The 13638-nt window shown below is 31.9% G+C and overlaps 2 protein-coding genes across 3 annotated transcripts; one reads left to right on the forward strand and one right to left on the reverse strand.

Annotated features, from left to right (window-relative positions):
* The first annotated feature begins 1226 nt into the window (after positions 1-1226).
* On the forward strand, positions 1227-3147 carry LOC109797735 (AAA-ATPase ASD, mitochondrial). Of its 2 annotated transcripts, XM_029270788.2 has the most exons (2): positions 1227-2222; positions 2295-3147. In XM_029270788.2, the coding sequence occupies exons 1-2, from the start codon at positions 1460-1462 to the stop codon at positions 2963-2965; spliced, it is 1434 nt and encodes a 477-aa protein (XP_029126621.1). In that variant the 5' UTR covers positions 1227-1459; the 3' UTR covers positions 2966-3147. The 2 variants fall into 2 exon arrangements, with proteins under 2 accessions (XP_029126621.1, XP_020213447.1); XM_020357858.3 differs by having other exon boundaries at positions 1227-3147.
* A 4004-nt stretch (positions 3148-7151) lies between these two features.
* LOC109795903 (uncharacterized) lies at positions 7152-10668 on the reverse strand. Its single transcript, XM_083073029.1, is given in 3 exon segments — positions 7152-8310; positions 8467-9925; positions 9927-10668. Coding segments are annotated over 3 exon segments (2316 nt in total). The 5' UTR covers positions 10401-10668; the 3' UTR covers positions 7152-7927.
* Between the last annotated feature and the right edge of the window lie 2970 nt (positions 10669-13638).

Below are 13638 nucleotides of genomic sequence, written 5' to 3' on the forward strand. Positions count from 1 at the left end.
TAGGCAAACAAGAAACATATATAATTGGTGAAGCTTTATTAATTATGAGAGTGTACTGTAACCTCTATGGCTTGTCAAAATAAAATCCTAACATACTAAAGTCGCTAAATAGTTATTCGTGTGATTTGAACATAGTTATAAACGATGACAACCACTTATATTTACATCACAACATATAGTAAACGACGACAACCACTTATATTCTGTTGCTAAAGTGTATATATATGCCATATGCTCATGCTGTTGCTTCGTTGCTATTAATTGACTGACTAGTCACAATTTTCCTCCTTCAAACACTTACCTTCATCTGTGACTGTGTCACTATTTCTATCTTTATCTACTCCAAATTTCAAAAGCTAAATCTCATATATAAATATTATCTACACTTTTTCTAGCACTATATTATTAATATTTTATTTATTATCGATTAAAATTATAAAATTTTGTAAATCTTATTACTAAATCAAGAGATAATCTTTATATATAATTTTTAATGAATTTTAACTAACAACAAAAAGAATATGTTAAAAAGAAATTAAGTATTAGAAATCAACCGGTATATGAAGTTATTATAGCTTAATTAATGTAGTATCAAATTTGATTTTTGAATATGTAACTACCATATATATTTGGAAGATTGCCTATACTCCTATATAATTTAAACAAAATTATCTATAATAAAATATACATGTGGTATATAAAAAAATCACATCACTTTTTATATTTTTCTCTTCCCTTATTACATAATATAATTTTTTTTATACATTTCACTCTCATTTAATTTATTCATTTTTAACTTCTAATCTCTCTTCTCTTCTCCTTCCCCTTGTCAAATCGAGGTGTGTACATATTCAAACTTTCCCAAAGAAACGAAAGGTGTGGATTTTGATTCACATGATGGATGATTGGGTTAACTAGATGATGCGTGTCAAGTTGCGAATTGATGTCGGCTTAGCTTTATGAGTTGGAGTAGTCCATTATTCTTCTGTTTCCATCCTCATCCAAACATGCCTAAGCTTCCATCGTACATGACAAACATGGGGGGCCTATTTTTTTCCAATCCATCACACAAAAGTGGTTTGGACTTGCCAAACATCACTCATTGTCAAATGGATTCGTTTAGAAAACTTTTCCCCCTTTGCCAGCGACCTCTTCCCACTTCAACTCAGATTCTCATGTGACATTACACTGCCCCAAAAGAATACACTCTTTTGTGGAATAATTATTAAGTGCTTATGCAATACATGATATCTAATTAATTTTTATGACATATAATTAAGTGTTATTAATTTTTTTTATAAATTAAAAAACATAAATGTATGTTTTATTAAATGATTGAGACCATAAATATTATGATTCTGAGTTAATAATTTCTACCTTTTATGCTCCTTATATAGCATGCTCCCTTCAATGCATCCCTAGCCAAGTAAAATAACACACAACAACACTAGTGTGTGTGATGGGAGAACTATGGACCCAAATGGGCTCACTAATGGCCACAATCATGTTTGTGTATGCCATGGTCGAGCGTTTTTTCCCTGCTGCACTTCGTGACACTCTTCAAATCCACACTCAGAAAGTGGTGAACATGTTGTACCCTTATGTGCAAATCACCTTCCCCGAGTTCTCAGGTGAGAGGCTTAAGCGAAGTGAGGCCTACACTGCCATCCAAACCTACCTCAGTGAGAACTCTTCCCAACTAGCCAAAAGACTCAAAGCTGATGTGGTGAAAGATAGCCAAAACCCTTTGGTGCTTAGCATGGACGATGATGAAGAGGTAACAGATGAGTTCCAAGGAGTGAAGCTTTGGTGGGCTGCAAGCAAAACTGCCTCAAACCCTCATGCATATTCCTTCTCTTATTATAGCCCCCCAGATGGTAAGAGATACTTCAAGCTAACTTTCCACAAAAAACATAGGGATCTCGTCACTGTCTCTTACATCAAACATGTGTTGGAAGAGGGGAAGGAGATTGCCTTGAGAAACAGGCAAAGGAAGTTGTACACCAACAACCCTAGCAGTGGTTGGTATGGTTACAAGCAGTCAAAGTGGAGCCACATAGTGTTTGAGCACCCCGCAACGTTCGAGACTCTTGCAATGGAGCAAAGGAAGAAGGACGAGATCATCAATGACCTTGTTAAGTTCAGGAATGGGAAGGATTACTATGCAAAGATTGGCAAGGCTTGGAAGCGTGGCTACCTTCTCTATGGCCCTCCCGGGACAGGTAAGTCCACTATGATAGCTGCAATGGCCAATTTCATGAACTATGATGTCTATGATCTTGAATTGACTGCAGTCAAGGACAACACTGAGTTGAGGAAGTTGTTGATTGAAACTTCTAGCAAGGCTATTATAGTTGTGGAGGACATTGATTGCTCACTTGATCTCACTGGCCAGAGGAACATGAAGAGGGAAAGATGTGAGGAGGAGGAACCAAAAGATTATCCTAGTAAAAAGGATGAAGATGAGAGTAATAACAAGAGTAGCAAGGTGACTCTATCAGGGTTGTTGAATTTTATTGATGGTATTTGGTCAGCATGTGGGGGAGAGAGGATTATTATTTTCACAACCAACTTTGTGGACAAGCTTGATCCTGCTCTTATTAGGACAGGTAGGATGGACAAACACATTGAATTGTCCTATTGCAGATTTGAAGCATTCAAGGTGCTTGCCAAGAACTACTTGGATGTTGACTCGCACCATTTGTTTGCAAGAATTGCCACTTTGTTGGAAGTGGCCTGTGTGACTCCTGCTGATGTTGCTGAGAATCTCATGCCTAAGTGTGTGAATGAAGATGTGGAGACTTGCTTGCTGAGTTTGATTCAGGCTCTTGAGAAAAAGGTGGCAGAAGAATTAGAAGCAGGGATGGATGAAGAAAAGGACAAGGAGGAACCTACTGAGCAGGAGGAAAAAAATAACGGGCACAGTACTGTGGAAGATGTGAAGGAAAATGGATTCATGCTTTGAGTGGGAAATTATATAACACTGATTGAGATTGTTACACTTTCTGCTGGTTAAAACATCTATTCTGCCACATTGTTGTCATTTTGTCCACTGTATCTTTTCAGCTAATTTGATAGCAATCATCTCCTGTAGTTCAATTTGTGGTTGGAACATCTATTCAGCTATATTATTGTGTTGTTCTTTAAGGGGTCAATTACATCTATTATTCTCATTCACAAGTTCTTATCATTCCATTTCAGTTTCAGGTATATATTTTGATTTTTGAATTGTAGATCATACCTACCTGGTGCGTGGTAGAATTACGTCTAGAAGATATATACAATCATATCCGTTATGGTTCATTATATAGTTAATTTTATGTATTATATGTATATATCTAAGTTATATATAAATACAAATATATTTACAAAAATAATAGTTCTAAAATAAATATTTATATAAATTATAATATATGATATATGCCAATATAAATTTATTTTAATGTATATCAACATTCATAATTAAGTTAATACACATTTTTAAATATTTATATATACATATATACTAATATATATATGCTTATATAAAAACTAAAAATTATTAAAAAAAAGTAAAAAAATTATGCTGCATCTGATCTTTATTATACAACATTAGAACTCAAATTTTCAAATAAGTTCGATCATTTTTTTGTGACCAACCTATTATGTCTCAAGCATTAATTTATTGTTTACAAAAATATCTTTATTCATTAAATGCATTTATTAAGTTCAAAAGATAATTAAGTGAAATTATTATTTATTTATATCTTTTAAAATATAAGTAGTCACTTTTTTTTTTTTGCTTTTGAACTTGCTATATAGAAGTAATTTTAAAGTAAATTATACTATGAAAAAGGTCACTTAGAAGTTTAAATTGTACCTGTACATGAGGTGATATAATTGAACTAATTTATACATTCAAGCTAGAAAAAAAAAATAGATAAAAGAAAGTGAATTGGATTAGTTAGCTCATAAAATTGATGGACGACTATTTGGGGTGTCCAGTTTATTTTAATTCTTAAAGATAATTGATACACTTCTAGAAAAGTGTCATTTTTCCTGCGAATTTTCATATAAAAAATATTTCGCAGAATTTTTTTGCATATTTTTTTACGAATTTATTTGCAAAAAATGATTTACAGATATTTCTTACAAATTTTTTTATGAAAAATAATTTACAAGAAATTTTTGTAAATTTTGTTACAATTTGAATGATCATAGAAATTTTTTTTCATGGTAAAAATTTACAGAAAATATTGTAAGAATTTTATTTTGTTTCTTGCAGATTTTCTTACAAAAATAAATTCGCAAGTAATGTTTACTAAATGATAGAAAAATTTTGCAGGTAACTTTTCTTGCGGATTTACCTGCAAATTTTAATCCGCAGGAAAAATAAAAAAATATATTTAAATTTATAAGTTTAATATTTAAAAAAAACTTTAAGTCCCACATCGATTGAAAATAAAACAATTAAAGAGTATATAAGTTGGGGCAACACTTACCTTACAAGTTGATTTGTATAGTTGAGTATTATACTTATAATCTACAATCTTAGAATTTAAAAGATTATGCAAGAAAAAATTCGCAGGAAACTTTCTTGCAAATTTTTTTTTTTGCAGGAAGGTATTACCTGCACATAAAATTTCACAGAAAAATATGTAGGAACAATGTTTCCTGCGAATTTTAGTAGTGATAGTTTTATGAAAAATTTGCAGGAGAAGTCGCATGTAATAAGAAAAATTCTAGTAATGATAATTATATTTTAAAATATAATCCTTAGAATAATCAAGTGAGAGAAAATTTGGAGTTTAATCAAGTGAGAGATAATTAATCTAAATATTATATTTTAACCCTCTCATCTCTCATAATAAATTTTCTCTCACTTGATATGTTCCCTATATATATATATATATATATATATATATATATATATATATATATATATATATATATATATATATATATATATATATATATATGAATGGACACTCATCTATGATAATAATTACTCCTACGGATAATAATTTATTTTGTCTTTAACCCCTTTTAAATAATAATAATAATAATTATTATTATTATTATTGTAATTAATTTAAATAAAAAGGTATAAGAAAAAATGTATTTCAAATTATCTAAACAATATTCAACACAATTGGGGTCATTTTAATATTTTAGATGCCGATAATAGTGTGCAGTTTATGTACATTATAGTGTTTAAGAGATGATGTACAGGTAGTTATTCATCAACTTTTCATGGTTCTTCTTCTAGTCCTTTCATAAAGATAGTCCCAAAATTACAAATAATGTTGTCCTCACAGGACTTATCTGACAACAATTTCTAAGAATTCCCATCATAGAACGTGTCAACACAAAATAGTGTTGCATTCAATTTTTCAAAGTTGACTCAGTTTTGATACCGAATTAATAAAAAATAATAATTAGATTGGTCTTAAATTTTCCATATAGGAACTAATTTAGGTTTTTCTTAAAATACAAATCCATTAGATAAGAAATTATCACACAATATTAGAGAAGGGATTGAAGAAGGATTTAAACGTAATTACAAAATTAACAAGAACTAAATAGCATAATTAAGAGAATTCAATTAAAAAAGTATCAACCTTTGCGGTCAATTATCACGATGCATCACAAAATTTGAATTCGAGAATCATTATATCAACACGAATGTAATTGAATACCAATCTACATATGGATCTACAAAATTTTACAAAAACAAAAATTACAATCTTCAATTTTCATGGAATTCAAAAACGATCAACAGTTAATTTACACAATTTTAAATCCAAAACTGCAACTCAAATTGATAATTAGATTTAGATCAAAAAAATGCTATTAATAATCACAAACAACAAATTTTTGATCTAGAAAAAAGAAGAGAAAGAAATGAAGAATTTGCGCAGAAAAATTAAATCGAACTCTAATTTTACCGCAAATTTTAAACTTCAAATTAATAAACGGATTCGCCTTCCATCTACTTAAATATGCAGAAGCTAATTTATTGAACATAAAGAGAGAAGAGAGAAATTCGAGAGAGGGGGAGAGAATTCAATAGAAGCTTGCAAGAGAAGTGAGAGAGAAATATGAAAAATGAGGTATAAATGTTATTATAAGTCTCTTTAATACTTATTATGGATAATTATGTAAACAATGAATATGTATGTAAGAGATTGTGAAACATGATTGTGGAACATACATATTTTGAGGAAGGATGTGAAGAAATAAGTTTTATAAAAAATTTAGAAATGCATTGATTTTCACCTAACATTGACTTTAATTGGTTATTAAATTTCAAATTATTTGTGAAAAATACACTAAAAACAGTGAAAAGAAAGTAAAAGAAAATATTTTAAAAAATATATTACTTTGTACTTTACATCAACTCAATTTCTTGGTTCTTCCTATGTTTGTGGCATTGAAAATTGCAATTTGATTTTTATTTGACTTTATTTGATTATCAAATATTAGATTATGTGTGAAAAAATAAACTAAAAATAATGAAAAGAAAGTAGAAAGAATATAAAAAAGAAAAAAAAATAGATTATCAAATACTAGTAAGTTGTCTCTCAATTTCTTAATTATCTTTATGTTTGTGACATTGAAAATTATAAATAGAAGACAAAATTATATTGAAATTGACACAAGTGATTAAGCTAGTATGACAAAATTAGTATTGTAATATGTGAAATTGACTATAATGACTGATCGTCCTAACTTTCACTTAAATGAAGAAGACATGACTAGTGATGTTTGGAGGATTTAAGAGATGAGGAGATTGTGAGAGAAAGTGAATGCAAAGAGGAGTAGTCGTTGCCTCGATAAGCAATGAAGGAGTAGTCGTTGCAATTTTGACTTTGATATAAGTTGTGGTTGGTGAAAATTTGGAGGATTTGGAAGATAGACATAAAAGGAGTGGATAGGTAGCAAGGAATGACACATGAACAATTGATAGAATAACAACTTTAAAAGAACTATATATTAATTTGTTTGATTTACATGGAAAGAAAAATAACATGGAAAAAGTTAATTTAAATATTCAAGATTTATAATTATAAAAATATATTAAAATATAAAAAAATATTATAAAATAACACATATGTCAATATTTTAGATAAATTTTAAAATGAGGTCTCAACGTAATATATTATACCTCGACTTTTATATTATAAAGTGATAGATAGAATGAATTTTTATGGCAGCAAAACTCGCAGCCTGCTAGTACCGTCACTAGTGCAATACATCATCCTATTAGACAATCATATTCATACGTGGCTTCAATATTTTCCTTGCCAAAATCAGATCAAAACATGTTATTCTATACAGAGCATAGCTGTCGTTCATTGTTATCTCCATTTCGTAGAAACAATCACCCATATGGCAATCAATCACACTTTCCAAATTATCCATTAGAAGTTTTGCCCCAAGAGATCAGATATAGTATATTTTCATGCCGAGTCATGCTCTATCCTATGGTCTCTTATCAAACAAAATAAGTGCATCCAATTGCATGGTAATCACCTAAGCACCAAGTTAAACTTTACTCCCTACACATACTAAAATAAACACAGAAATAATTCAATTCCTTAAGCTTCAATTAATTAATTGATCACAAGTCCAAACCAAAACCTTCCTTCTAAAAAAGAAAACCCCGATTCCCATTCCAAGCAAGATAGACCCATAATTCATCAAATTTAAAAAGCAAACCACAAGGTTCTAAGTTGCAATCACATTCACAATTTCATTACGATTCTTGACATTGCAATCACAGTCATAGTCGCAATTTCAGTGCCTATTTTGAGATCATAAATGAGGCGAAATTATGATGCCACTTCCCAACATATCTAACTAATCATGCAAATACACTTAAAAAAAGTGTAATATAAATCAAAGGCTAATAGCTTGCGCAAACTTCATTTTGAACTTAATTTCACTATGAGGAGTTGACAATTTTAGATAATTCGAGTTCTTGTCTAATGAGCTGACGCAACGAAATTTCATGTAAAGGAATGAGTAATGGAGCTGGTTGAGTCAAAAAACATTGAGACACTTGTTTCATTGTTGGGCGAGAACAAGGATTGGGATTCAAGCATGAAAATGCTATAATGGCAACACGAACTATGTCCAGTGAAAATGCCACTTTTGGCTCTGGGAGGCGCTGGTCTAATAGTTCATATAATGTGATGCTATGAGTACATGTTGATTGGAGTGATGACAGTATTTCCTTAGGATGTTTCCCCATCAAAGTTTCAAGTGCCACTACTCCGAAACTAAAAACATCACATTTTTCAGTCACAACCATTGTATAGGCAAGTTCTGCGTTGACCAGATCAACACCAAGAAATTAGATGATAAAAAATTAAATATATTAAACAAATATTCTAAAATTTATATAAACTATAGTCGAGTTGCATATCAAATCATGTAAACAAAAGGAGATAGAAAAAAGAAGGTAAGTTAAGAATGATATACCAGGAGCTATATATCCAATGGTTCCAGCAACTAGAGTTCTATTGGATGAATCAAGGTTGAGGAATCGGGCTGTGCCAAAGTCACCAACACTGGGCTCCCACTCTGAGTTAAGCAACACATTGCTGGCTGATATGTCTCTATGCACTACTGGAGGAGTGCAGTCATGATGAAGATATGAGAGAGCATGTGCAGTTCCTTTTACTATGTTAACCCTCTTTTTCCAATCCAATTCCATTGCTTCCACATCATCATACAAGACAGAAAACAAGCTTCCTTTCTCCATGTACTCATAGATCAAAAACATGATTCTTCTGTGCAAGCAATATCCATAGAGCTTCACAATATGTCGATGTTTTATATCTGATAATACTTTGACCTCATTTTTAAAACTCTCTTCAAAAGCCAACACCTCTGCTTCAAAACTATGGAGTTTTTTCAAGGCAACAACCTTGCCACTTGGTAATTGTGCCTTGTAAACACTCCCATAAGCTCCTGTTCCAATACAATATTTCATGTCAAAATCTTCGGTTGCTGTTATGATGTCTTGATAGGCTATTCTACCGTCATAGTTCCAAATACAGAACAAATCCCCATTCTTAGCCATCGATGATATCTTTATTGTGCTGCGAATAAACCTCCGATACAAAAGTAGTAAGGCTATGATTAGAAAAATGAGGATAGGAAAAACTATGACCCATTTGTGAATTACTTTGTTGTTACGGGCTGCACAAGGCTGGAATTGGTAATTGGTTTGGTAATACGGATTGTTGCTACATACATCTTTGTTCCCTATTAGCTGAAACTCAGTAAAACCTTGTGGAATGGGACCCGTCAAATTATTGAAGGAAAGGTCCACATAAGAGACACTTTGCAGAGTTGGAGGAACCGTTCCAATAAGATTATTGTAGCTTAGATCCAGATATTTTAAGGATGGCATATTATATGCAAGCTTTGGTGGTATTTCACCACTAATGAGGTTGTGACTGAGGTCAACAGAACTTAGTTGTGCATGCCTTCCAACTAACAAGGGTTGTACTTGTAGGGAACCAATGAGTTGATTGTTGGAAAGGTAAAGAGATTTTAATTTTGTGAGTTTTGAAAGTGAAATGGGAAAGATCCCAGGGGCAATGGAACCTTGAAGGTTGTTGCCAGAGATGATTAGGGTCTCTAATTGGGTAAGACTTCCCAGTGAAGGAGGTAGCTCCCCATGAAAAAAATTGTTGGACAGATCGAGATGAGTAAGGATGTGACTGAAGTTCGTAGTGGTTAGTTGCGTTTGGCTTCCCACCAACAAGGATTGTAGGGAACCAACAAGTAGATTGTTAGAAATGTCAAGAGATTGTAATTTTGTGAGATTTGAAAGTGAAATGGGCAAGGTCCCATTGATTCTGTTGAAAGAAAGATCAAGGACAGTGAGATTTTTCAAGGACACTAATTCAGGAGGAATGAAGCCTTGAATGTATGTTGTTGTTAGAGATGCTTAGGATCTCTAATTGGGAAAGATTTCCCAATGAAGGAGGTATCTCCCCGTGAAGAGAATTACTGGACAAGATTAGATGAGTGAGTTTTGATAGATTACCAATTTCAGGTGGGATAATTCCATGTAGTCCACGGTTCGATACCTCTAGCCATTCTAAATTCTCGAAAGCAGAAAGGTTTAGTGTTGCTAAATTACTCCCTTCTTTAAAATCCGGATTTCTGATTCTAGTTATGCTTCCAGCTTCATTGCAAACTATACCATCCATCTGGGAACAAATAGAGTATGCATTTATCTCCGATTGATTCCACCATCCACTATTGAGTATGGCTTTTGCTTCTGATGGAGACAGCGATGGTGCAGCTGCGGCTAGTAACTCCAACACAATTCCCATAATAAGCATACCATAAATAACAACAAAGTTGGTTCCATAAAATTCTGAAACAAAATGCTGCATCCCTTGCAGACCAAAATATCTAAACTTGGTTATGAATTGCTGAGATTTAACAGAAATTACACATTGCTTTTATTCTCACAGCCATAAACATGAAATTACACATTGCTTTGCTCCCATTGACGGTATTGCTTGACTTAGAGTCAACTTTGAAGAAATGAATGCAACCATTTCATCCTTGTCTCTTTGCATAGACTAACATGTTCCATCATGGAAATTCTTAGAAATTTTTGTCACTCAAGTCATGAGAGGACAGCATTAATCGTCATTTTTGGGTTATCTTTATGAACCACATGTTTATTAACAGGACAACATCTCTTAAAAAAATTGACATGTTCCATCCCAAGTGAAGTCTTGCTACAACGCGTTTTCTCAATTATTATGCTTTCAAAAGAGAAGTAGTCTAAACGGTTTCCAAAACTGTCACCTGTGTTTCCAGTTGCGTTTGCTACTCATCTATACACTTTTTTAGAATTAGGTTTTGATATTCGCCCATGACTATGAGAGGTATATTTATAAAAACAAATTTTATATCTTGTTTGATTGAACTATGTTATAAACTCTCTCTCTCTAATATCTATACACTTTTTTTATATCTTAACAGTTTCAAATGTTAATGCAGAAAATCAAGTTTTAAACACACATTGAGAGACACCATTTCATGTGAATCCCAAATACATCTAATAATTATTTTTTGAAAAGGGTATTTGTTTTCATTTATTTTATATAATATTAGAAAATAAATATAATAAAAAAATTCTAAAAATATATATATTTTAAATAGTATCTATATTCATATATATATATATATATATATATATATATATATATATGTGTGTGTGTGTATATTTAAAAATAGTTGTGAAAAAAAATTAATTTTTGTACAGATTCAAAAACAAAAAATAGTATTTGAATAAATAAAAATAAAGATAAAATTAAAAGAGTAATTCATAGTTTGTAAAGGTTTAATTACAATATTAACAAATTCTTAATATTAAATGACATATTAAATTACTTGTCAATTAAATACATATATCTATATATAATTAGATAGTAGTAGAGAATACCCCAAAAAATTACTGTTTAATCAAATTAAAAAATATTTTCTATTAATTATAAGTATATATATATATATATATATTTCTTTAAAAGTGGAATAGACTTTACCTTACTTTTATTTTGTCTTTTTTATTTTTTAGCTTATGAGTAAAAAAGTCATATTATAATTCAATTTTGCACTAATTGTAGTATCACCTGTTGTAAATCCTACAATTTAATATATCTAATCTTTAGCATGATATATCCCGAAATTACCGATTTGTATTTATATTTTAATTAAGCAAAACTCGTGAAAAAAATATAAGCTATATTAATTGCTAAAAACATCAATATTCATTTAGTTTGTTTTGGCTCTTAGAGAGACATGCAACAAAAAGTCAAATAAGAGATATTGTATTTGTACAGAATTACAGAAAAGAGAAATTGTAAAATAGGATGATTGATGTCAAGGATAAAAATGAGAAGAAAAAAAAAATAGTATTATACAAAAAATATTATATAAAAAAATAACTTAACTTTTATAACAAATATTTTTCATTCCCATTTTCCTTCATGTGAGGATTTGCATGCGTGTTATCTGTTGAAGGGGCAACCGAGTTTGTCCTTTTATCAATTATATTAAACTTTATTAATAATTTTGTAATTAACTTACTTAACTATATATGTTTTCCTTTTGGCACAATGGCAATGCACTATTTCAACTGTATTTTGAAAGAAAGAAAAAAATTGTTTGCAAAAAGAAAATATATTGAAATAATAACTGAAATTTGTAAACAATTTTTAAAAAAAATAAATTTTCATTATATATTTGAAAATTTGAAATTTATTATTATTTTTAACAATTTTTTAAAATTAATTTACTACATAATTTTTTTTATTGTTTCAAATAAAATTGGATGTCCCAAAATTATTTTTCAACAAATTTATTCCAAAAAATATTATTTTAATTATAATTGATTATACATAAAACTAATTATTAAAATTATACATAAACAAAATCTTATTTCAACTAATTAATTTATGGTGAATTGTGGATAAATCAAAGGCTGATGATAAACACACCTCCACTTACGTATAAACACACCTCCTTTTCAAATAAATATATATATAATGTCTAAATTACCCTTAAAAAATGAAATTTCTAAATTTATACGTCCCTTCCCCACACTCCGTTTCCCGCACCCCCTTCCCGAAATGATGCAGTCTCAGATCTCGTGCCTGCCGCAGCTCAACGCGCCGCCGGTGTCTTACCCCGGCGCTCCGCCGCTGGTGATGCGCCCGCTTGGCCAGATGCCGGGGTACCCCGGGCAGGGCCCGCCTCCCATGGCGAGGGGACCTCCGCCACCGATGCCGCCCGGGAAATTTGCTCCTAGGCCCGGCGGTGCTCCACCGTAGCCTTACCCTGTTCCGTCACAGTTTGGACAGCGTCCCATGGGGCCTCCTCCTCCTGGTCAGATGGTAAGGGGTCCTCCGGCACCGCCTCATCCCGGGATGCCCGCTCCGCCACCCGCCTCGCCCCGGCATGCCACCACCACCTGGAGGTGGTGTTCCAGAGTATGGTCCTCCTCGACCTGGCATGCCCCCTCCGCCAAACCCTCTGAATCAACAGCAACAGTAATGGGAGAAGGGATTGATAGGTTGGTTTGTGCTGTTTTGCTCATTCCTCTCTTTTAGATTTCGTTGAGACTGTGTGTTAGCAGAATTTGTTTTGAAGTGAAGTGATGTATGTTTAAATGCGGGGGTGCGGGGAAAGAGGGTCACTACAAAAAATAATGTAAATAGTAGGGGTCTTTTTTTGGCGATTTTAAAACATTTTTTCTAGACATCTCAGATGATGATCTTCGTGAAACTGCATATGAGATCCTCTTGGCTTGTGTCGGAGCCACAGGGTATGCTGTCAATATATGTTTGCTTCAGGGGATGTCTTTTCCTTGTTTACGCGTATTCTGTTCTTTATGTTAAAACTTTGATCTGTTTCTTGTTTATCAGGGGTCTGATTGTCCCATCAAAAGAAAAAAAGAAAGAAAGAAAATCTAGCTTGATTAGGAAGCTTGGGCGTAGTAAAAGTGGAAGGATTTTATCCCAGTCTCAAAATGCTCCTGGATTAGTTGGCTTGTTGGAAACTATGCGTGTTCAAATGGAGGTATATAGGGATTTAGATTCCATTTACTTATACTTTAAT

Source organism: Cajanus cajan, chromosome 4 (genome assembly GCF_000230855.2).
Source record: "Cajanus cajan strain Asha chromosome 4, NIPB_CcT2T_4, whole genome shotgun sequence".
NCBI lineage: Eukaryota > Viridiplantae > Streptophyta > Magnoliopsida > Fabales > Fabaceae > Cajanus > Cajanus cajan.

What these genes read in the sequence shown, in the direction of transcription:
- LOC109797735 (XM_020357858.3), top strand. Translation starts at nt 1,460, where the DNA reads ATGGGAGAACTATGGACCCAAATGGGCTCACTAATGGCCACAATCATG.